We start from the raw sequence: 25,356 nt of genomic DNA on the forward strand, positions 1-25,356 counted from the left end.
GGGAAGGTTGCGGATGGCGCCCATCTCTGAAACTTCCTCTACTGTAACCGGGCTCAAGGTGGAGCCCGGGGAAATGCCAACCCCTTCCTCTCTGGCACGCCGTCTCTAGGAGCCCCCTCCCCACCGCCAGCACCCAGGCTGCTCAGCCCTGTGCCTCCCCTCCCCTCTGTCCCCCGAGAGCCTCACCAGCGCCCAGGGGTCTCCCTGCCTCCTGTACCGCAGCTCATGTTGTAGCTTGCCCTTCAGCGGATAGGAATCGTGATTGGAGTCCCAGGAGACGTTATAATGTTCCGAGAAGGTCACGGTCACATTGAAAGGGGGGGACGGCTTGACTTAAAGGATAAAGCCAGAAAGATAAGAAGGAGTGAGACTGGGCAGCCGCCGAGGAGGGTGTGGTGGCGGGAAGAAGTTCCCCGACCCCGGCTGGGCGATGGTGAGGTCGGGATCCGTGTCCCCCCCACCCCAAGTGACTCTGGGGGAAACAGCCCCTGTCTCTGGGCCTCAATTTGTTCCTCTGGGAAATGGGAGGTTTAGACTAGCCGGGGGCTGCAGCCGCAGGGGCAGGAGGGTGACAGGAGTGGGCAAAGCCTGTCTGGGGACTGAGGCCATGTAAAGGGCCCTCCCAGTGTAAAGGGAGATGCCATCACTCAGGCTGGGCAGGACTGCAGACCAGGGTGGCCAGAGAAGGACAACCTGGAATCCCAGACGGGGAAAAGCTCTCTCAAGCCCTGAAGGAGCCACTAATCCAAAACCTTGCCAAGCAACATGTGAGCCAGAGGCACCCGTGCCTAGACGATGACATCATTTCCGTTCTAAACGATGACATCATTTGCTCTTAGCTCCAGCTTCCCTGAGAAGCCCAAAGATTCTCCATTAGCATCGATGCTAATGAGCCATCGTTAATATTAATTGATGCTAACGTGCGATCGTTAATATGAATTAATGCTAATGACAAAAGCGATCACTTCCGTACAGGAGCAGAGGCACCACCCGCCCCTTCTCCGGGATCTTAGCTGCGTCGGGCAGAGGTTGTCCTCTCCGGGGTCAGTGTCGCGCCCACGGCTCCCAGGACAGGGCAGGAGCAGGATGTGCCCTTGAGAAATCTTTGTAGATCAACAAATGAAACTTGCAGGGTCCGCAGGAAGGGACCAGAAAGGTGGGTTGCTGCCTCTCGCTCAGAGGCCGGAGGGTGGCCCTGCTCCGTGAGCTTGCCACACTGAGATCCAGAGGGCCCAATGAGCATGTGCGTGCCCGTATGGGCGTGTGTGGACATGCACGTACACGCGTGTGCATGCATGTGCACGTGTCTGAGACAGTGTCTCTGTCCATGCTGTCCAGGCCAGGGTTGGGGGGACATCTGTGCATTTGAGGGTGTACTTATGACTGTGTGTGTGTGCACGTGTACAAGTGTGGGTGCGTCTGGATACGTGCGAAGCTTTGCTCACCCGCTGTGTGCCAAGTGGTGCAAACATGGACCCCCAGAGTGTGAATGACGATGGCCTCTTATCTTCTTGTCCCACCGCCGGGAATCTGGGGACAGTAACTCCCAGACCTCAGGGGCTGAGCCTTCCCAAGGGCAGGTCCCTCTTGGCAGTCTGTCTGCACGCCTCTGGGCACGGGGCTCTCACTCACTCCCTGGACCCTCCACTTTGGGTACACGCGCACGCACACACACACGCACACGCACACAGCTGCTTCCTATGCCCTTCCCCGCCCCACCCGGTTCTGGACCCATAGAAACAACGGTTTCCACCAGGGTCCCTCCCTTCCTGCAGGGTGGAGGGAAATTCTGGGCCCCATAAATGGGAGAAATCTCAGGGAAGTTTTTCCCTTGTGACAGTCTCCCCCGCTTGCCTCATGATGGGGGCAGAATCCCAGAGAGTTGGGATTTAAAGGGCCCTCATTCTACAAAGAGTGAACAAGTCCAAGGTCACCTACAGGCAGGTCCTGGGCCCCGGGCCAGGCCCATTTCGTGCCTCTGCTGCCTCTCTCTGGTTAAGGCCCAAACCTGATTATCAACCCAACACGACTTCACATCTGCAGAACAAACTCTAAGAGCAATAAGGACACAGGACAGGTTGGTTTCGATGATGGGGGAGGGCCGGCCCGGGGGGCAGGGGGACCTGTGCTCCGGGTCCCGAGGGATACTCACTGCTCTTAGCCAGGACAAAGCTGCCACACTCCTGGGAGCGATTGCCGGACTGATCTGTCATGTTGACACTGAAAATGTCGTCGGCCATGAAGTGGAACACATCCATGTGGCACGTGTACTCTGTGTGTGTGGCATTGTGGGTGGACCGGCGGAGGCTGCAGGAGGTGACCTCGTCCACTAGTTCTCCGTATAGGTCTTGCCTTCAAGGACAGAGCAGCCAATCATGGCTGGAAGCCAGCGGGGCTCAGTGCACAGGGCCAGGGCAGAGGCCCCGAATCTTGGGGCTGGGCGGGATTTGAGGCGAGGCTGGGGGTCACCTGGTCTACCAACACTTTCCCAGGGAAGGGATTCCTTCCCCTGCAGCATCCCCGATGGGCTGTCTCCAGGCTTGGCTTGCATGCCTCCAAGGAACCGGGAACTCACCATCTCACATAGGGCAGCAACTCTCAGCTTGCCTAGACTGAGCCTAAATCTGTCCCTGTTGATTCCATCAACTGGATCACTGTCCTACGGGAAGGAGGCTAAGGGCCAAATGAACCTCACCCCCTGCTCTGGGTGAATTTCCAGGGAGGCTGTGGAGAATGGGGTTGGTGGGGGGGAATGCTCTGGCTTTTTAACTCCCAATGGGCAAGAAACAATGGGTCTTGAAGTGTGCATAGGAGTTCGGCAGATACTTGTTTCCCTGCCTACACCTTCAGGCTCTGAACATGACCACCCTTCGGGGCCAATAGGGACGTGTGGACTCTGTTCTTTGCTAAATATTTCTTAGAATAGAAACATCTGCTCTGGCCTCTGCCCACCTCTTAACCTTCTTTGCTTGTTATTCTCGCTCACACTGACTCACTCTGCTCGGGCCACACTGACTTCCTCACTATTCCTCAAACTCGGCCGCTCTCCCTCCCTCTGGGCCTTTGCACGGGCAGTGCCCTCTGCCTGGAATGCTCTTTCGCCAGCTCTCCGGCCGCTTCCTCATCCAGAGCGGCCTGTCCTGACCACCTGCCCCCATGTCACTTGCTCTGTACCCCCGTGGCCCAGGTTCCCGTCCCTTTCATTGTTATCAGACAGCAGCCTGACAGTTGTTGGTGTGATTATCGTCTGTCTCCCCAGATACATCCCACACTGCAGAGCTTCTGGGACCCCACTGGTCTTGCGCTCTGCTGAGCCCCCCAGGGCCTGCAGGGGTGTAGCATTAATTATGGCAGGACTCCTGCTAAGTCAGGTGAGCCAGAATCCCCCCGCCCTGGATGTCTGACGAGGCTCCTCACTTCCCACCATCCCCCTGGGCGACACCCGACCAGCCCGAGCTGCCGTCAGCAAGAACCCTATTAGGTCATTTAGCCAGAAACCCCCTTACCCTGGCCTCGTCCTATTGGTAATTTTCCATCCACTGACCCCACCCTTGCTCCTTGGCTCTAAATCCCTGCTTTTTCTGTCCCACCCTTCTTAAACGAGGTCGTCAATGAGCTTTTCTTTCATCGTACGGACGGACGGGGGCCCCGCGGATTTTGGAATCAAGCGGCCTGCGTCTCAACCCCAGCTCCACCAGTCACCGGCTGTGCGACCTTGGGCAGGTTGCATAACCTCTCTGAACCCCGGAGTCCTCGTTTGTAAAACAGGAGCAATAATCGTGAGGACTGGAAGGGATCATTCACGGGAAGCACGGAGCAGGGAGGCACGGAGGGCTCAAAAAAAAAAAAAAAAAAATCGCGTGGGAGTCTGGTCATCCGCGGGTCTCAAAATTACAATCGGGCTTCCGTGGGCGAGAGAGTGCGGCCTTTGGAGCTGGGACCGAACTGCCCCGTTCATCTCTCAAGGGCATGCTCCGGACACGTCGGTGGGCCCCGTGTGGCCGTCCCTAAGACCGGCACGGTGATTCCGGGCTCACAGTCTTTCTTGGGGCTACACCACATGCTGCTGGTGACATTGCTGACAGGACCGTCCGGAGGTGGCGGCTGTTATCTTAATTGCTAAGCCACGTGCCCGGCACACAGTGGGTCCAGCTCGGCCTGTGGTCTCCCGCGGTCCCGCTCCACCCAGGCAGTCCCAGGGCCGGTGAGGCCCGGCGAGGCCCGGCCACTTACCAGGTAAGGGTGAGCGTGCCGGGGTGGACGGTCCATGTCTCTAGGGTGCAGGTGACTGTCTTGAAGTAATCGGTGTAGCAGACGAGGTCTAGGCAACCCCAGGCTGGAAGGTTAGGAAGAGAGAGGCCGCGGTGGGGGGCGGGCCGGAGGTCGAGGGGAGCCTCACTCCTTCACCCCCTCGAGGGCTGGAGGGCGAGTGGAGGCGGGGATCCCGGGGTCAGGACGAATGTGGCAACCCAGGAGCCACTGAGATGCGGGCTTGGGGAAGGGGGTCCCTGCCACCTAGGAGTCCCTTGTGTGACCCCCGAGTTTCAAGGCGAGCTATGGAGACAGGACGCTCTGAATGTGAAACGTAACAAACGAAGCGGCCCCCACCCCCCTCAGCCCTCTCTCCCCTGAGCCCCGTGTCCAGCCACCAGCGCTGTGTCCCTCCTGGCCAGTCCCCTTCTCGGTGGCAAATCCTGAACTCCCCAGACGCAGGGGTGAATCCACAGGTCCTGCGAGAGGGATTTGTGAGGTCACCGGGAACACAGCTGGAAAATGCCCCCAAGCCCCCAACAAGGAGGAGCCCTCTGTTTCACAGCAGCTGGTGCGGGACAGGGCGCGGACCTCCGTGGGGCCGGAAGGGCGTTGAAAGAGTAAGAAAACATCCCCCCAAACCAAGAAGCCTTCAAAAACTTTGGCCAAAACGTGTCATCCTTCTGGCCACACCGCTGCCTCCGCCGAGTGACGTGGGCCGTTTTGTTGGGAGATCTCGTGCTCTCCCACCCCCGACATGAATCGCTCCCCTTTATTCTAAAGGCGTAGGTGCAATCGTAGCCTAAATGCACCTACATGTTTGACAACACATCTAATAACCTTTAGCTTCGTTTGGTTTCGTAAGATCAAGGGCCAAGAGTCCTGTTTCCCCCGCCCCCAACCCCCCAGCTATTTACCAGAAATTTGTTCCCCTTTTTAAGCGGATTCATTCTTAGTGGCTATTTTCCTATTTGTCCTTCACTAATGAAGGCCCAAGGGGGTGGTGGGTACATTCCCTTCCTGGGCCTCACTTCAGGCCAGAAGCCAGATCTGCAGCCAAGGAGGCTGTTGCCAGAAAACCCTTCTTCGGCTGCCCCTGCCATCTTATAGATGAAGACCTGGAGGCTCTGAGACCGGACCACACCTCCAGCCACTCTGGGTCCGGGTCCGGGTCTGGGTCTGGGTCGCGGGGACGCTCACCCAGGAAAGGAAATTCTCATCTGAGCTACCGACTGACATCCGCAGGCACAGCAGACATTACTAATCGATCACGGCACTCTCTCCCCTGGGCGAGCCTCAGAATCCTCCTCAACACAATTCTCCGTGTGGCCATCACCAAGGGCGCTGAGTTGTGGCGGGGAGTCCAGCTCTAGGAGGAGGCATCCCCCCACCCCTGGGGAGGAACCCAGGGGCCCCGCGCCGACACTTGGGGGTGAAAACCTCTTTTGTCTTGATCTTGGCAGGGCCTAGACCCCGGGGCCGCAGAAGCCACCGTGCTGGCCAGGTTCATGCACTCCTTGTTTATGCTCTGGTTATTCTCCCTCAGGGTTCCAGAACTTGGAGAGGAGCTGCCATTCCCAGCCAGGCTCGAGGTCACCAGGGGACAAAGTTTGTCCCAAACTTAACATGAGACACTGGGGAAGGGACAGCAGCCACGAAGCCAGCGTGGATGTGCTTTCAGGGTCCTAGTCGCCTGGTCGGTAGCCCAACCCCCGGGCCACCCCCTGCCCCGGGTCAGCAAAGCGTGCAGGAGGCCGCGAGAGGCCGGAAAAGTGGACGTGTGACTCATGACTGCTCCGAGTCCCTGACTGTAAGCTGGGGACACTGGCCCCGTGGAGGGTGTGGGAGTATGCGGGTGGCATCACACCAGCACAGACCACGCTGCCTGCCTGGGGCACTCAGTTAAAGCAACAAAGCAAAGAGGCTAAGCCCACGGGGATGAGACAGACTTAGGGTTCCAGCAGCCTGGCTGTGTGGCTCTGGGCCTATCCCTCAACCTCTCTGAGCCTTGGTGTCCTCAAGTGAGAACCGGGTGTCCGGGCAGCATGGACTGCACGGGGCGGTGAGGTGATTCCCGGCACCCAGTACGCAGCGAGGGATTATTATTTGCACCCACGGGGCGTTGGTCCCCTTGCGGGTGACCTAGCACGGGTGCTGGTCACTCAGAAGAGGAAAATAAAAGAGGCAGACATCTGTTTCCTGAAGAAACTATTTGAAGCTCTGGGTCTTTCGGTAAAAACCAGAGAGAAATTCAGAGTCAGCAGAGCAGCGGCTGAGGGACCCTGCTTCCAGTCCAGCCCCGCTGTTGAGCCTGGATGTCGCGTCCCGCCTCCTCCGGGAAGGCTTCCTGGACCTCTCAGCCCCGGCTGTGCCTCCAAGTCTAACCTCTGGCCTTTCCCAGCGCAGGTCTCTGACTTCTCTCTCTCCGAACTGCAGCGTCCTCTAGTCCCCTGGGGTGCCTCCCAGGGTTTGGCTACTTTGGTCTCCACCTCCCCTCCTCCCCCCCAACTGGGGACCATCCGTGCCTGCTGAGGATTCTGTGGCTGTTGAAAAACATCTCTCAGGAGAGCCAGTCCATCAAGACAAAAGGAGATTAGCCCAAAGGCAGGACTTCTTCACTCCGAGGAGTGGCAGCTGCAGAGACGAAGGTGTCTCTTACCCCCTCAGGGGGACCCAAAGACCCCAGCTGTTTGCTGCAGAAGCCGGGCCGCCCGAGGGACTCAACACCAACCCCTCCCGGCTAACGGAGCCCTGCGGTTGCATGGGTTCAGCTTGACAGAACGGGCTGGTCCAGCCCAAGCGGGCAGACACCACAGCCCCTGCCCCGGAGCTTCCAGCCATTCCCCGGATCCCACAGGCCCGCCCGGTCCTCCCCACCCACAGACCTGGGGGCGCCCCTACTCACCACCCTGGAGCATCAGCAGGAACAGAGGGGCCGCCCAGCCACACAGCATGCTGGCTCTCGGGATCCTGGAAGAGACGCACAGTGAGAGGGCGGGCCCAGGGCTGGGGACCCAGGGACCCCGAACAGCCTCCCTGTCTCTGGTCCTTTCCCTCCCTTGGAAGCCTTGCCTCGGATTCTTGGAGAAGCCAGAGATTGAGGAGCCCGTGGACGCTCCCAGGGGAGGGGACACTGGTATTTGACAAGCAGAGATCTTGAGTCCTGTTCTCCACGAAGCACCCGTGTGGATGCTAGTTGGCCGCACAGACGGGCTCCCTACTGAATAACAGATCCAAGGGTTAGCCCACGAAGGAGAGCCCTCCTGGATTCCAAAGATAAGGTGAGCCCGGAACGAGACTTCTGCGTCAGTCACAGAGCCCAGGTTAGTGAGTACGCTAGGAAGCTTGTAGGGAACCCAGGCCGGATCCCCCGGAGGACCCACACCCTGACTCCGGGACCCGGACGAGACGGCGGAGAGGCCTCTTTGGAGAACTGCACGGACCTGCCCGGGAGGAGCGACCCACCAGGCTGGCACTGCAGGCCTCTTGTGGGCACTTTGCCTGCTGCATCCCAGCTCTGTGTCTGCTTAAGCAGGTGCCAGCCAGAGGCCCCGGGGTTCACCTGCCCAGGCCCGGGAGCCCCATCCACACTGGCCCCTGGGGTCAGGACTGTAGCTGGAACGGGAGCCTAGGGGGATGACCCATGCAGGGGCTGAGCTATACATGCGGCTTCTTCCAGACACGATCCCTGAGCCCACATTGGGAAGACACCCCCTCCCCCCACCATCCTGGGTTTCCCCCCACCCTACTCTGGCCCCACTAAGAGCTCCCTCTGAGCTCCCTAACGAGTCACCAAGCAGGCAGTGGCTAAGCGCACTGAGAGGTTGGGATCACCAGCTGCGTTGCTCTGGGCTGGTCACTTCCCCTCTCTGAGCCCTAGAGAGACGGTAAAGCCTGCTTCCCAGATTCTGGTGAGAGTTCAAAACAGCATTTTGCAGACCGCCCTGGACGTGGCCCCTGACACATAAACACCCAACACACAGCTGTGACTCATGCAGACTTTAGAGCATTTGAAGTAGAGGCACCCCGGAACGCTCTAGCCAAGAGGTCCCTAAATTTCTCACTTTCAAAATGTGGGCCATATTTGCACGTCGTGCGTACTTCATTTATTTAATGTTTTCTATAAATGAGCTCCCTTAAAAAAAATCTAACTCCAGCGGGGCGCCTGGGTGGCTCAGTCGGTTAAGCAACTGACTCTTGGTTTCAGCTCAGGTGGTGATCTCACGGTTCGTGGGTTCGAGCCCCGCATCGGGCTCTGCCCTGGCAGCACAGGGCCAGCTTGGGATTCTCTCCCTCTCTCTCTCTGCCCTTCTCTTGCTCTCTTTGTCTCTTGAAACTCAATAATACATAAATTTTTTTTTTTAAATCTAGCTCCAGACTCATCCTAAGCAATAATATCCAGAGCTCTTGTGTTTTTTCCTCACACACCTTAAAATAAATAGCATAGCTGTGAAAATAAAATAATGTTGGCTGCTGAGCACTGGCTGTTGTACGTACGTGAAGATAGAACCGGATAAAATAGTGTTGAAGACAAAAACTTTTCAGTTTTTACCAGCCTGCTGGAAGCTGGTAATCTTTTTTTTTTTTTTTAATTTTTTTTTTTTGAAAGACAGAGAGAGACAGAGCACAAGCAGGGGTGGGGCAGAGAGAGCGGGGGACGCATAACATGAAGCGGACTCCAGGCTCCAGGCTGTCAGCACAGAGCCTGACGCGGGGCTCGAACCCATGGACCGCGAGATCATGACCCGAGCCAAAGCCGGACGCTCAACCGACTGAGCCACCCGGGGGGGCCCCTGGAAGCTGGTAATCTTTATCACCTCTTAAGGATAGCCTGCCTGAAACTTTCTCAAAACCTGAGAAATACAAATCCAGAGTCCCCATGGCATTATTTGAGGACCTGGATCCAGCCGTATCTGATGTCCACCTCTGGCCTTTTCATTTATACAAGCTGGAGAAAAAACACACCCTATTTGGCTCAACCACGTTGAATTATATTTCTCTTGCTTGCCCCCAAAGATACCTGGATACAGTGGAATAGAGCAAAGGGCCCAGAATCTGAAGCCAGCGTCTCTCGGAGCAAATAACAGCTTATCGCTGGTGTTTCTTCTCTCTGACCTCGGTTATCATCTCTAAAAGGGGGACAATCATGCCCACTGCACCTGGCAGTTCGGGTCAGTGGAAAACAGATGTGACAGTGCTCCGTGGAGTGTAAAATGCTATACAAAGGTGTTGGGTTCTTACAATTACTGGCCAGCTTCTGTGAATTACTCAGCACCCCCTTAGCCCTGAGGCCCCATCATGCCTCTCTGCCTTTGCATGAGGCGAATTCGTGTGCTGAGTCTTCTCCTTGAACACCTTTCCTCCTCCCGACCCTCTAAACTCAGTCTTCGTGGCCCCCTTCCTCTACCTTTGTATCCGTGAAGCCTCCTTGGAATGTTCCAGAACGCCTGCCACTTAACTGCCTTCGAGGTTTTCACGGGCGCTATTATCTACTTGCTAATGATCTTTACCTTGCCTTCCATTTCTGGCTCCAATAAACACGTCCCGAAAGGAAATGAATCCCTGCAATCAACAGGTAACTCGTATGAAATGGAGAGACCGTGTCACCGCGGTGGTTAAAACACAGGCTCAGGGCCAGCCTGCCTCAGCTCAGACCCCAGCACTGCCGTTTATAAGCGGTGTGACCTCAGGGAAACTTCCCGGGCCTCAGAGCCCTCATCAGTGAAATGGAGACAATCCTAACCGTACCCACCTCGGAGGGGCCCTGGGAGAAGTACGTTACTCAGTGTTTGTAAAGCCTCGGGAACAGTGCGCAACATATTTGTAGATGTTCTGTTGGTGTTTCTGAAACAAAATGGTTGCTCGGCTGTACAACTAAACGCAAGGGAAACAGAAGAGAGCAACTGAATTTGAGCGAGATGCCATCTCCCGCCTGACACGTGCAAGTGGGGCCATCCTGCCCGCGTCCATCAAAAAGGAGGATTCAAGAGCATCAGAGGGGTGTCGAGGGCCACATAGCGCCACACTGAGATTCGCACCACTTCCCGGATCAGAGGACCGAAAGAAGACTGAAAAAGGCCTAACCCTTTCATTCGGGGTGCAGGGATATTTGACGCCTAAAATCAGCCCCTCCATTTGGGAAACAACAGCCCAGAATGGTAAAGGCCTCCTCCCCGGTCCCATCGCGCTCTCCCTGCGCCAGAATCTGCCCCTCGGTGGGTCTTCATGCTCAGGCTGAGTCGTAGGGACAACAGCACTTTCTCCCCAGGTGCACACCAAACCTCCCGTGTGCTTTCTGAGCGAAGGGCAGAGGGTCCCCTAGGCGCCCTCCTGCGGTGGGACCCCCTGTGGAAGGGCCTACCGCTGGGGTCTCCTACAGAGGAGTGAAGGGCGCCCGGATCCCAGCTGTGCGTCCTTGGGCAAGTTCCTGGCCCCTCTGATTCTCTGTGTTCTCATCTATAAAATGCGGATGGACCGGAGCCCTGGAGGGGTGTTTATCCACCAGGCTCGGAGTTCAGGGGTTGTAGTAGTTCAGACTAAAAGCCGAATTCCAGGAGATTCTAGGGAAGTAGAGAAGCTTGGAGGTCGGAAACCAGAAGCAGGAGAAGGAGGGGCCATGGGATCAGAAAGTGCTTAACCTCACAGTCAAGAAAGACATGCAAATGAAAACCACAATGACGTGCCGTTTAATTTTACTAGGTTGGTGGCAATTCAAAGTCTGACAACATCGCGTGGCGCTGAGGACACGGTGTCATGGAAACACCTATTGACGGCCATTCGCGTCTGGGCAACAGTGTGGATACCCTTCCGCGAGAGAACGGAAGGATGAGTTGCGGTGTGATCGCTCCGTGTGAAAATGAATCGTAGCTCCGCACCAACAAAGCAAGTGACCCCCACAAGCAAAATGCATGATGAAGATAAAATAAAATAAGCAGAAATGCATGTAAGACCATCTCTGTCACAAAAACACTGTGTAAAACAGCGCTCTCTCTATCGTGTAGGTGAACATACCTGTGTCCTGGCCGTTTAAGGAAATTCAAGGGGACGATAAAAAAAACATCAAACTCTGAATAGTGTAGAAAAGGAGGGGTTGGATGGGGGGGGCGGTGGTATCCAAATGTGTCAACAGTTTGGTGAAACCGAGCAAAGCTCCCATGGGTGTTGACTCTATTATCTGATACACCCTTTTGTAGGACCGAACTGTTTCATAAAAGGTCACATTTCAGTTAATCTCGTATTTGCAAAAATAAAAGGTGAAGGGGGACTTCCATTTCTGGCTACGGTGGAGTAGCTGTTATCAGATGGAAGCCCTACAGTCGAGAACAGCTACTAAGCAAGAAAAAAACGTGAGAAGACACGAGAGACAGCGACCAAGTTAGAGAGTAGTTGAGAGGCCGGGGTTCCAGAGAGAGAGCAAAAAAAATGCATTGGGATCCTGCACGCAATTTCCCCTCAAATTATTTGCCAAGTCATTGCAAGTGAGCCAGCAGCAGAGAGAATCTGGCAAGAGGCCGAAAACCGAAGAAGGGATTTTGACAATTTCACAAGGCTGAGGGAAGTCTTGGAGTTCAGGGCCTGACAAGGAAGATGGGACCTGGTAAATACCCAGTTATTCGGGAAAGGGTATACCTTGGGAATAAGGAAAAGTCAGGACCTGTTGAGCTGTGACTGCATCCAAATGACCTGCCTGTCTGCTAGGAGAAAGTTAGGACCTATGTGGAAAAAGTTAGCTTCAATCAAAGCCTCTATATTTTTCATGCACAATGTCCAGCATTCAATTAAATTGACAAGGCAGACCAGGAAACAGTACCAAATGACCAAAAACCAAGAGGAAAATAGAAACGGACACATGGCCGATTCAGAAAGTGGCATTATCTAACACGATTTAAAAGAACCCAGAAGGGGTGCCTGGGTGGCGCAGTCGGTTGAGCGTCCTACTTCAGCCGGGTCACGATCTCGCGGTCCGTGGGTTCGAGCCCCGCGTCGGGCTCTGGGCTGATGGCTCGGAGCCTGGAGCCTGCTTCCGATTCTGTGTCTCCCTCTCTCTCTGCCCCTCCCCCGCTCATGCTCTGTCTCTCTCTGTCCCAGAAATACATAAACGTTGAAAAAAAACAAATTAAATAAATAAATAAATAAAAGAACCCAGATGAGGATATTCAGGACTTCCACCAGAAATATAGAACCTGTTTAAAAGTAGAAGCCCCAGCACTAAGAAAATTCAATTAATCGAAATTTATAAGAATTGAATGAATTTAGCAACAGGTTAGTAACATTAGAAGAGAGGATTGGTGAGCTGGGATGGAAAGCACTCAGATTGAAGCATGCAAAGAAAAAGAATGTTTAAGAATACGGAAAAGAGCAAAAGAGACATATCCATTGCGAAAAGGTCCCACGTACATGGATTTAGAACATAGAGGAGACAGAACAAGTCGGCAGCAATAATAGAGACCTTGGTTAAGAATTTTTCAAAAGTAGAAAAAGACATTAATCCAAGATTTGAAAAGTCTTACAAACCTCAAGACGGACAAATACAAACACGATCAAACAAACAAACAAGCAAAACCCACACTCCACACACATTGTAGGAAAACTAGTTAAAATTTTAAAGAAAAACACATACTAAAAGCCAACTTAGAATTTTATATAAAAGAAAATCCTTCGCAAAAATAAGGCAAGCTCAATATGAAAAAAAAAAAAAAAGATCTACTAAAATCCCACAGTGAACATTATACTTAATGGTGAAAAACTGAAAGCTTTTCCTGTAAGATCAGAAACGAGACCAAGATGTCCACTCTCATGATTTCTATTAAACATCTTATGGGAAGTTCTAGCCAAGACAACCAGCCAAGAGAAAGAAATAAAAGTCATCCTGATTGGAAAAGAAGAAGTAAAGCATTTCTGTTTGCAGATGACATGATCTTGTATATACATTCTGAAGAATCCACACCAAAAAGCCAAAGTGAAACAAAACAAACAAACAAAAACTATTAGGGCTAATAAGTTTAGCAGGGTTGCAGGATACAAGATGAAAAACAGGATACAACATGAAAAACCAATTGTATCTTTGTACAACAGGAATGAACAATCTGAATGTGTGATGAAGAAAGTAACTTCAGGGCTCCTGGGTGGCTCAGTTGGTTAAGCGTTGGACTTTGGCTCAGGTCACGATCTCGTGGTTCGCGAGTTCGAGCCCTGGGTCGGGCTCAGTACTGACACGTCGGAGCCTGGAGCCTGCTTTGGATTCTGTGTCTCCCTCTCTCTCTGCCCCTCCCCTGTTCTGTCTCTCTCTCTTTCAACACTAAATATGCATTTAAAAAAAAAAGAAAGTAATTTATTTCACTTACAATAATATCAAAAAGAATGAAATAGAAATTTAACAAAAGTGCAAGACTTGCACACCGAAAACTACTAAACATTGTTGAAAGAATGATAGAAGACCCAAATAAATGGAAGGCTATCCCACGTTCATGCATTGGAAGACTCAGTATTGTTAAGATGACTTCTCCAAACGACCAACGGATTCAAAGTTATCCCTATAAAAAGCCCAGCTGGCTCTTTTGCAGAAGTTAAAAAGCTGATCTTAAAATTCATATGGAGACACGGAGGTCCAGCATAGACACAATAATCTTGAAACAGAAGAACAAAATTGAAGGACTCAGACTTCTCCATTTCAAAGCCTACTACAAGACTACACCAATCAACAGAGTATGATATTAACCTGTATATAGATCAATGGAATCGAATTCAAAGCCCAGGGAGAAACTTACACGTTTGTGTTCAAGTGATATTTGACAAGGGTACCAAGACAATTTGCTGGGGGGGGGGGGGGAATAGCCTTTGAAACCAACAGTGCTGGGACAATGGGACATCCACATGCAATAGCGTGAAATTGGACTCCCATCTCATACCATATACGAAAGCTAACTCAAAATGGATTGAAGACCGCGCTGTAAGAGGGAGAACTATTAAACTTTAAAAATAGAATACAGGTGGAACTCTTGGTGACCTTGATCATATAGTAGTTTCTTAGCTATGACCCCGAAAGCACAAGCATCAAAGAAAAAATAGATACATTGGACTACTTCAAAAGTTAAAACTTTTATGCATCAAAAGACACCAGCAAGAAAGTGAAAAGGCAATATACAAAATGAGAAAAAAAATTGGATTTTGTTTATGTTTATTTTTTTTTTTTACAGTTTCTTTATTTTTGAGAGAGAGAGACAGAGAGAGGGAGTGGGGGAGGGGCGGAGAGAGCGGGGAGAGCAAGAATCCCAGGCAGGCTCCCCACTGTCAGCACAGAGCCCGACGTGGGGCTTGAACTCACAAACCATGAGATCACGACCTGAGCCAAAACCAAGGGTTGGACGTTTAACTGACTGAGCCACCCAGGCGCCCCTGAGAAAAAAATATTTTTAAATTATATATTTGTTAGGGCTCTGGTATCAGGATATTTAAAGGGTTCTTACAACTCAAGATCTAAAAGATAACGCAATTTTAAATTGTGCAAAATATTTGAACGGACATTTCTCCAAAGAAGTTATACTCATGAGCAATGAACATATGAGAAGATGCTCATCATCATTAGTCATTAGGGAAACTCAAATAACACCCACTAGATGGCGATTTTAAAAACAGAAAAATTAAAAGTGGGGGAAAAAGATGTAGCGTTTTGGAACCCTTATACATTGCTCCTGGGATTGTAAAATGATACATTTGCTGGGACGCCTAGGGAGCTCAGTCAGCTGGGTGTCCGACTTCAGTTCAGGTCCTGATCTCACAGTTCGTGAGTTCGAGCCCCACGTCGGGCTCTGTGCTGACAGCTCAGAGCCCGGAGCCTGCTTCCGATTCTGTGTCTCCCTCTCTCTCTGCCCCTCCCCTGCTTGCTCTTTGTCTCTGTCTCTGTCTCTCTCTCTCTCTCTCAAAAAATAAATAAACGTTAAAAAGATTTTTTTTTTTTTTTTTTTTTTTTTTTTTTTTTAACGTTTTTTTATTTTTGCGACAGAGAGAGACAGAGCATGAACGGGGGAGGGGCAGAGAGAGAGGGAGACACAGAATCTGAAACAGGCTCCAGGCTCTGAGCCATCAGCCCAGAGCCTGACACGGGGCTCGAACTCTCGGACCGCGAGATCGTGACCTGGCTGAAGTCGGACGCTTAACCGACTGCGCCACCCAGGCGCCCCTAAAAAGATTTTTAAAACATGGTACATTTGCCATAGAAAGCAGTTTAAAAGTTTCTCAAAAATTCATATGGGGTTACCACATGGCAAAGCAAACTGACTTCTAGGTACAGAGTAAAAAGGATTGAAAACATACGCCCATTAAAAAAAACCTCTGTACTTGAATATTCACAACAGCAGTATTCATAACAGTCCCAAACTTGAAGCAGCCCCAATGTCCATCAGTTGAATGGACAAAGCATAGAATATCCATAGAACAGAATATTATTCAGCCATAAAGATGCATAAAGTAGTAATACATGCCTCAACACAGATGCATCTTGAAAATTGATCCTGAGGTAAAGAAACCGGGCACAAAAAGCCACATATCGTTATGACTCCATTTACATGACATTTCTAGAACAGGCAGATTCATAGAGCCAGGAAAGAGATTAGTGGTTGCCGGGGGCTGGAGCTTTGGAAGGAGAGAGAATGGCGGATGATGGCTAATGGGTATGGCTTTTTTTTTTTCTTTGGGTGATGAAAATATTGTGCAGTTAGCAGGGCTGATGGTCGTACAACTTTGTGAATGTACTAACAGCCGCTTAATCGTACACTGTTAAAAAGTGAATAAATAAATCCGTGAATTAGATCTTAATTGTGATTTTTAAAAAACGTGAATCTTTAAAGATATTTTTCAAAGCAAACCAAAGCAAAACACCTGAGAGAATTTGTCACTAATAGACCCTAACTTGTCACTGATAGGCTGATAAGGTCTTAGGAAGGTTAAACTTATGCAGAATTAAAACACATTACCATGATGCCCCAAAGGTAAGGAGTGAATAAAGCTAAAGGTTACTGTAAATAAAGTAAAGGTTCTGGGAAATGATAAAAGGACCAACACAAAGTGGACTCAAAAAAAAAAAAAAATCAAATATGCATATTGTAATCTCTAAGATAAGCCCTAAAAAATTATGAAAGAAAATAGAAAAGAAACATATAATACTAATGTTTTAAATTTTATTGTTCCAAAAAAGGAAACAAAGAAGAAAAAAGGAATAAAGAATAGACAAAAGGAAAACGAATAGATTTAATCCCAAACACGTCAGTACTTTCATCAAATGTAAGTGAACTAACCCTAGAATGAAAGACATAACTTTGTATCCAAACTTGACATTAAGGGGCACCTTGGTGGCTCAGTCAGTTGAGCATCTGACTCTTGATTTTAGCTCAGGTCATGATCCCAGGGTCATGGGATCGAGCCCCATGTTGGGCTCCCCAGTGAGCTTGGAGCCTGCTTAAGATTCCCTCTCTCTCCTTCTGCCCCTCTCCCCTGCTTGTGCTCCTTCTCGCTCTCTCTCTCTAAAATAAAAAAGAAATAATAAAAATAAAATTTAACACCTTGACATTAAAAGAAAGTAAAATTTGGGGCGGCTGGGTGGCTCAGCCAGGTAGGCGACCGACTTCGGCTCAGGTCATGATCTCGCAGTTTGTGAGTTCGAGCCCCGCGTCGGACTCTGTGCTGACAGCTCGGAGCCTGGAGCCTGCGTTGGATTCTGTGTCTCCCTCTCTCTCTCTGCCCCTCCCCTGCTCATGCTGTCTCTCTCTGTCTCTCAAAAATAAATAAATGTTAAAAAAAAAATTTTAATAAAAAAAAAAGAAAGCAAAATTATAGGTCAATCGTTCTCATAAATATACAGACAAAATATTAACAAATCAAAGGTAACGATATACACAAAATGTGTATATGTGTATATGTGATACACATCATTATCACGTGAGGTTTATTTCAGGAATACAAGGTTAGGTTGACATTTGAAAGTCAGTAATCTATGTCATCACATTAGGAAAATAAAGAAGAAAATGTGTATCATAATTTAATAGGTCCAGAAAACAGATTTAAAAAATTGTAACACCCATTCGTGATTTTTTTTAAATTTTTTTTAATGTTTATTTATTTTTGAGACAGAGACAGAGCAGGAATGGGGGAGGGGCAGATAGAGAGGGAGACACAGAATCGGAAGCAGGCTCCAGGCTCTGAGCCACCGGCCCAGAGCCCAACGCGGGGCTTGAACTCACAGACTGCGAGATCATGACCTGAGCTGAAGTCGGATGCTTAACCGACTGAGCCACCCAGGCGCCCCCCATTCGTGATTTTTTAAAACACTCTCAAAAAACCAGGAATAGAAGGAATCTTCTTTGATCTGATAAGGAGCGCACAGACATGCATGTGTGCATAATATACACAACCAACATCATGTGTAATGGTCAAATACTGAACATGATATACTTGAGGGCAGGAAAAAGACGAGTGTCTTATCCTGGAGGCCCCAGTCAACGCAGTAAGGCAAGAAAAATAAATAAATGTATAAAGATCAGAAAACTATAAAGAGTAAAATGATATAAGGACTGAGCACCTAGAAAAGTCCAGATACTTAACAAACTATTAGAATAATAATCATTGAACAAGGATACTGGATATGAGAACAATATAAAAAAAAATCTACTGTATTTCTAAAGATCAACAAAATTGACAAACTTTTAGCTAGACTAACAAAAGTAAGAGAAGTCTCAAGTAACTAAAATCAGAAAAGAAACAGAAGACGTTACGACTGATGCCACAAAAATAAAAAGGATTGTAAGAGAATACTACAAATAATTGTACACGGGGGCGCCTGGGTGGCGCAGTCGGTTGAGCGTCCGACTTCAGCCAGGTCACGATCTCGCGGTCCGTGAGTTCGAGCCCCGCGTCGGGCTCTGGGCTGATGGCTCGGAGCCTGGAGCCTGTTTCCGATTCTGTGTCTCCCTCTCTCTCTGCCCCTCCCCCACTCATGCTCTGTCTCTGTCCCAAAAATAAATAAAAAATGTTGAAAAAAAATTAAAAAAAAATTGTACACCAACAAACTCAATAATGTAGAAGTGGATAAATTCTTAGAAACATACAACCTACCAACACTGAATTATGAAGAAATAGAAAATCTGAACAGACCTATAAATAGTGAGGAGGTTGATTCAGTGACCAAAACTGTCACAGCAAAGAAAAGCCCGGGACCAGATGACTTCACTGGTAAATTCTACCAAACATTTTAAGAAGAATTAATGTCACTCCTTCTCAAACTCTTTTGAAAAATCGAAGCTAAGAGAACAATTCCAAACTCATTTCATGAGGGCAGCATTGTACCGATATCAAAGCCAGACAAAGAAAACTCCAAACCAATATCCCTGATGAATACTGATGCAAAACTCCTTGATAACATACTAATAAATGGAATCCAACAACATATTAAAATGATTATATGCCACAATCACGTGGAATTTGTCCCTGGGGTGCAAAGATGATTCAGTATACAAAAATACACCACATCAATAGAGCAAAAGACAAATCACATGATCATTTCAACCGATGCAGAAAAGGCATTTGACAAAATTCAACATCTTTTCATGATAGAGACATTTAACAAACCAGAAACAGAAGGAAATTATCTCAACCCAAAAACGGTCACATATGAAAGGCCACAGCTAACCTCTTACTCAGTGGTAGAAAATTGATAGATTTTCCTCTAAGGTCAGGAACAAAGCAAGAATGCCCACTCTCACTACTTCTATTTAATGTAGAACTATAAGTCCTAGTCAACGCAATTAGGAAAAAAAAAAAAGCAGTCAAATTGGAAAGAAAGAAGTAAAATGATCTCTGTTCACAGCTGACATGACCTTATATAGAGAAAACTCTAAAGATTACACACACACACACACACACACACACACACACACATTAATTAACAAATACATTAACAAATTCATTAATTAACAAATTCACAAAGTCACAAATGAATGAACAAATGATGTAAAATCAACACTCAAAAATCAGTCGCATTTCTATTGGTTAACAATGAACAATTCAAAAGGAAATTAAAATAATATCATTAATAATAGCATCAAAAACGATCAAATATTTGGGAAGAAATTTAACCAAGGAGGTGAAAGACTTGTACTCTAAAAACCACAAAACATTGCTAAAAGAAATGAAAAGAAAGCACAGATAAATGGAAAGACATCCCATGTTCATGGATTGGAAGACTTAATACTAAAAATGTCCACAGCAATCTACAGATTCAAGGCAGTTTCTGTCAAGATCCCAATGGCATGTTTTGCAGAAATAGGTAAAAAGCCATCCTAAAATTCACATGGGATCTCGAAGGACTCTAAATAGTCAAAGCAATCTTTGACAACGAAGAACAAAGCTACAGACCTCACACTTCCTGATTTCAAAACGTATTACCAAGCTACGGTAATCACTGTAGGTATAGACATAAAGGCAGACAGGCACATACTGCTGTATAGACAGACAAAGTAGGTATTGGCATAAAAGCAGGCATACAGATCAATGAAGCAAAATAGAGAACCCGGAAATAAACCTTTGCATACACGGCCAACGAAGAAAGGACTCTTTCTTTGAAGAACTCCTTCGGTGAAGAAGGACTCTTCAACAAATGGTGCTGGGAAACCTGAATATGAAGCGTGGACTCTTCCCTCATACACAGAAATTAACTTAAAATGGATTAAAGACCTATAGGTAAGCCTTGAAACTATAAAACTTCTAGAAGAAAACATAAGGGAAAACTTCAGAACATTGGGCTTGGCAATGATTTCTTGGCTATGACACTGACGAGAAAGACGCAGACAACAAAGCAAACGTAGAAACAGGACCGCGTTAAAAGCCTCTGCGAAGCACAGGAAATAATCAATAAGGTGAAAGGACAACCTAGAGAATGATACCAAATATTTTGCAAACCATATACTGAATACATTCAGAATTATGAACTCCTACCATTCAGTAGCAAAACAAAACAAAACAGAACAAATGGCCCGACTGAAAAATGACTAAAGGTCTTGCATAGATATTTCTCCAAAGAAGATTGAAAAACATGGCCAACAGGTGTATGAAAAGATGGTCAATATCATTCATCATCAGGGAAATGCAAATCAAAACCACAATGAGTTATTACTGCGCGCCTATTAAGTTGGATACAATGTTGGTGAGAATGTGGAAAAACCGTAAGCCTTATGCCCTCTTTGTGGGATTAGTAAATGGTGCGGGCGTGACCGAAGACAGTGTGGAGGCTCCTCAAAAAATCGAACAGAGAACTCCCATGTGATCAATCCAGCACCCCACTTCTGGGTAGGTATCCGAAAGAATTGAAAACAGAGTCTCAAAGGTACCTGCACGCCAATGTTCACTACAGCATTAGTCACAACAGTCAGGACCTAAAAGGCACCTAAGTTTACCAACTGATGAATGAATAAAGAAAATGTGCTACACACATACGATGGAATATCATTTAGCCTTAAAAAAGAAAGAAGGCTGCAACGTGGACGAATGTTGAGGACATTACGCTAAGAGAAATAAGCCAACCACTAAAAGACGAACACTGTATGATTCCACTTATACGACAGATCTGAAGTCATCAGACTTGTAGAAACAGAAAGCAGAATGGTGGTTTTTCAGGGGAATGGGGGGGTGGTGGTGGGTAACGGGGAGTGGCTCAATGGGTATGAAGTTTCAGTTGTACAAGGTGAAACAGTTTCAGAGATCGGTCATACAACAACACACATACGCTTAACAATACTGTCCTGTTCTGTATGGTCCCTGCAAAACTTGTTAAGAGGATACAAAACATGTTACTAGGTTATGAAGTCCACAGCTGGGATGTTCTGTCTTGCACTTATGACCTCAGCAGATGGGGGGGGGGGTCTGCAAACCCCCCTGCAAACCTTACAAGGTAAGAAACAACACAAAGCTACAAAACAAAGCTAAGAAGTCCCCAGCTGGGGACTGGGTTTGGTAGCTATTTCTTTCTATATCTGAAGCTCCAGTTTGAAAAAGCGTGTTAACAAAGTTAAGAAAGTGTGACGAAGATCTGGTGTATTTCTATATACCAAGAGCAAGCATGATTAAAATGATACTATTTGCATCAGCATAAGAAATCAAATACTCTAATGAGCCCCAGTGAAAGACGTACAGGACCTCTACACAGACACCTACAAGATATTAGTTACATACATTTTTAAAGATATCAATAAATGGAGGGAGATACATGGTCACGAATTAGATAATTAAACAGTTTAAAGATGTCCATTCTCCCCTCGTTGGACTAAAGTTTCAAATGAAATCTCAAGTTTCAAGAAAATCCCCAGCAAGATTTCCTTTGGTGGAAATTGACAAGCCAGTGCTCAAATTTATACAGAAATCCAAAGACCTGAGAAGAGTTTAGAGAATCAAAAATAACGTGGTATTGTTGCAAAGGAAAAAAACCTTGCCAATGGAAAGGGAATAGAGTCCAGAAATAGACTGGTGTTTATAGTCATTTCGTTTTCAAGAAAGGCACTACCGAAAAGTCACGGGAAAAGCATGATTAAAACAAACAAACAAAAAAGATGCTGGATCAATTGGATATTCACATGAGGAAAAATGAACCTTGACCTTCCACTTTATATCATACACAAAAACACATCCAGATATTTTGCAGACCTACTGTCTGCAAACAATAAACTTCCACAAGGAGACAGAGGATAATATTTTCATGACCTTAGGGTCGATGACGCTTCCTAAACAGCACATAGAAAGCTCGAGCCATAAAGAAAAAGACTGATAAATTGAACCTCATTAAAATTAAGAACTTTGGGGGGCGCCTGGGTGACGCAGTCGGTTAAGCGTCCGACTTCAGCCAGGTCACGATCTCGCGGTCCGTGAGTTTGAGCCCCGCGTCGGGCTCTGGGCTGATGGCTCGGAGCCTGGAGCCTGTTTCCGATTCTGTGTCTCCCTCTCTCTCTGCCCCTCCCCCGTTCATGCTCTGTCTCTCTCTGTCCCAAAAATAAATAAACGTTGAAAAAAAAAAAATTTTTGTCCCCCAAAAGATTTCATTAAGAGGATGGAAAAGGGAAATGGGAAGAGATTATACTGTATCTATACAATATAGGTTTCTTTGATATAATTATATATATAATTCATATTTTATATAGTTACATATAATATGTAATATATATAAATTATAAAATATGTTATATATCATTTTTATGTATCTGTGATATATATATAGCTTGTGTGTGTGTGTGTATACACACACGTATAGATCTGTATCCGGAGTATGTAAAGAACTCCCACAAAACAATAAACAAGGGCACCTGGGTGGGTCAGTTGGTTAAGCGTCCGATCCTTGATTTCGGCTCAGGTCCCGATCTCACGATTTGTGAGATCGAGCCCCGCGTCCGTCTCTGCCCTGACAGTGCAAGAACCTGCTAGGAACTCTCTCTTCTCCCTCTCCCTGCCTCTCCCCGGCTTGCTCTCTCTCCCTCAAAATAAATGAATACACATTAAAAAAAAAAATTATTTAAACACAACGATAAACAGCACAAAACTCCGTTTGGCAAGAAAGGAAAAGAGCTTCAAGAGACACTTCACCAAAGAAGCCCTTCCAAATGGCCAAGAAGCATAGTAAAAGTTGCTTGAAATCATGACTCATCATGCAAATTTACATCTCTGTGACACCACTGCGTCAACCCGGAAAGGCTAAAATGAGAAAGGCAGACACCATGCCGCGTCTACGAAGGACGCAGGGTAACCCAAACTTCTCAACCTCCCCTCAGTCTTCCGGGGTGCGTGCCATTCGGCACGGCCACCCTGGGACGCTTCTGCTGAACAGAACCCCACTTCTAGACCGGGCATCGAAGAGAAACGTGTACACGCGCAGACGTGGGCCGAAGGGTCCCCGCAGCGGCATTCACAGCCTCCCCAAACTGGAAAGAACCCAAGCTTTGGTTACCCCGTGTCTTTCCCTCACTGACGCTTCAGGAACGGGATAGTGGAGGGTCACAGGTCAGCCGTCATCTCCAGCGGGGCTCGGGCGGGGATGGGGGCTGGAAAGTGAAAGGTAGGTGAGGAGGGTGGTAAAAGCAAAGTGGCCCGTTTCCCAGAGGGACCGAGGAGAAACGAGGTGGGTGAAAAGGGACTCCCCAGCCGTGCCAGAAACAAGAGCCAGCGGGTCGCCAGATGGGGAAGTGTCAAGACTGAGGGACTTCCCGAAAGGGAACAGAGGCGAAAGGGCTCCCAGCTTACCCCTGGTCTTCAAGGACTTCTGCCCACCTGCCCTCCGGCCGGCCTCCTCCCTGATCTCTCCAGCACCCAGCTGTGGCCCTCCCAACCACGTCCCCGTCGCAACTGGATCATTCGGTGGCTCCCCATTGCCCTTTAGGGAAGACCCCAAATTTCTTAGCGCAGCATTCAACACATTTCGGGATCTGCCCCCCCAACATTCGTTCCCTCTGGCCCCCGGCACCCATCCTGAGCTGCAGGTACCCCAGGCTCCCGACAGCTTCACCAACAGTCCCCCTGCATCTGGCTTCCACACCCCTGCACGAGTTCTTTCAGCCACCGGAACGTTCTACCCTCCGGGGCGGACTGACAGCCTCCTACTCAGTCTTCAAAATCCAGTTCGCTTGTCACCTCCTCTGGCAGTCTCCCACCCCTCCAAAGAGTATGAGTCACTCCTTCCTCTGGGGTCCCTCCCTCCACCAGGGCACCCTGCTCGGGGTGCTTTCACGGACGTTCGCAGCAACAGGCAGGCAAGGACCGTGTGCCTCTTGGCTACCGCTGAACCACGCCGGGGGTGAACCGGTGCCCGACACGCAGTGGAGGCTCAAAACACTTGTGACACGGGCGGCCACGTGAAACGGTGATGGGTTTGGAGGCCCACCTTCAGAGCTAAAACCTACATAGACCGTGCACTCCGAAATGAACCGCTATTCTTTTCGACTCCACTCTCTTAAATGTGGTGCCTGGAACAACTTTACGGAGTCGATAAGGGTAAAATCTCCAGTGCTCCCGCTCTCCTCCTCCACCCCAGGGCCTTGGCACATGCCTCTGTCCAGAATACTTTTCCTCGTGCTTCTCTGCTTCCTCATCCTCCGGTTTCAACTTCAGTGTCGCCTCCTCCAGGAGGCGATCGCCGCTGGCTGGTCTGGGTCTCCCCTGCAGTGCTCTGGGCCCCACATCCTTCTGTTTCCTTCTCCACGGTTGTAATATTAGGGTCAGGTCAGTAAACGCTTCTGTTTTTGTGTTTATGACCTGTCTCTGTCCCGGAGCATAAGCCCCGCCCCCACCCCCACCCCCGGAGGCTGGGAAATCATCTGTTTTGTTCACCAAAGAAAGTATCCTTAGTGCGCAGAACGGGGCCGGGAGCTCAGGGGGTGCTCGGCGAGTGGCTGAGGAGTTGGCAAACGAACGAAAGAGGGTACGTGTCGCCGTGTCCAGTTACACGAGGAGCGAGGCGTGGGGCCGCAGGCAGCCCCCGAGACATCTGTTTCCCCATCAGCTTCATCACGGTCCCCAGGAACTTCCCTCCACCCTGAGCAACACCCTCAGCTCCCGGGGTCTGAGCAGTCACGACTGCTGTCATCGGATTAGTAACAAGGAACCTTCAGAGAGGGATGGCGGGGCGCCCAGGGTCATACAGAAAGTTCTTAGCCAAGCAGAGCGCTCAGGCTGGGGGAGAATCAGCCTGGTGGCCCTGGGGGACCCTGAGGCATATCCATTCCTTTCTCTGGGACTCAGTTTTCCTCATCCATAGAATGGGGCAGCGCCCTGGCCTGGCCGAGGTGGTGTGGGCGGGCACACTGTAGGCGAGTGGGTAACGTCAGTTGTTTTTTCACAATTTTTTTTTCTTTTGTGCCAGTGGCAAGGGGTGGGTTGTGGGTGTCTGAGGACAGATGTCCCAAGACCCCCAGGGGGTCGTAGCTTAGGCAGTAGGAGCCGAACATGAGGGGAAGGTCCCATCCCAACCTGTCAGTCTTCCTCTGTCTCCCAGCCGGGCCGGGATCCCGGTCCACGAAGCCTCTTTTAGCCTGAACGAGCTGTGCCTACTGCACAGCCTGGGCAACCGTTCACTCCAGCCGC

The 25,356-nt window shown here is 49.0% G+C and overlaps 1 protein-coding gene across 8 annotated transcripts in view; it reads right to left on the reverse strand.

The window, feature by feature from the left end:
- The window catches only part of IL21R (interleukin 21 receptor), a 34,628-nt gene that overhangs the window by 5,488 nt on the left and 3,784 nt on the right, over positions 1-25,356 (reverse strand). For 2 of the 8 annotated variants that reach the window (XM_047838848.1, XM_047838847.1), the window contains 5 exons: positions 7,324-7,471; positions 7,157-7,221; positions 4,234-4,336; positions 2,153-2,352; positions 187-332 (listed from right to left, as the gene is read on the reverse strand). In XM_047838848.1, the coding sequence (XP_047694804.1) occupies positions 187-332; positions 2,153-2,352; positions 4,234-4,336; positions 7,157-7,205 (498 nt within the window). In that variant the 5' untranslated portion in view covers positions 7,206-7,221; positions 7,324-7,471. Of the gene's footprint in view, positions 1-186; positions 333-2,152; positions 2,353-4,233; positions 4,337-7,156; positions 7,222-7,323; positions 7,472-8,748; positions 8,905-10,003; positions 12,166-23,227; positions 23,322-24,322; positions 24,555-25,356 lie in introns of those variants that run through there. The other 6 variants (XM_047838850.1, XM_047838852.1, XM_047838851.1 and 3 more) reach the window with 6 other exon arrangements.

This window comes from Prionailurus viverrinus, chromosome E3, assembly GCF_022837055.1.
Source record: "Prionailurus viverrinus isolate Anna chromosome E3, UM_Priviv_1.0, whole genome shotgun sequence".
NCBI lineage: Eukaryota > Metazoa > Chordata > Mammalia > Carnivora > Felidae > Prionailurus > Prionailurus viverrinus.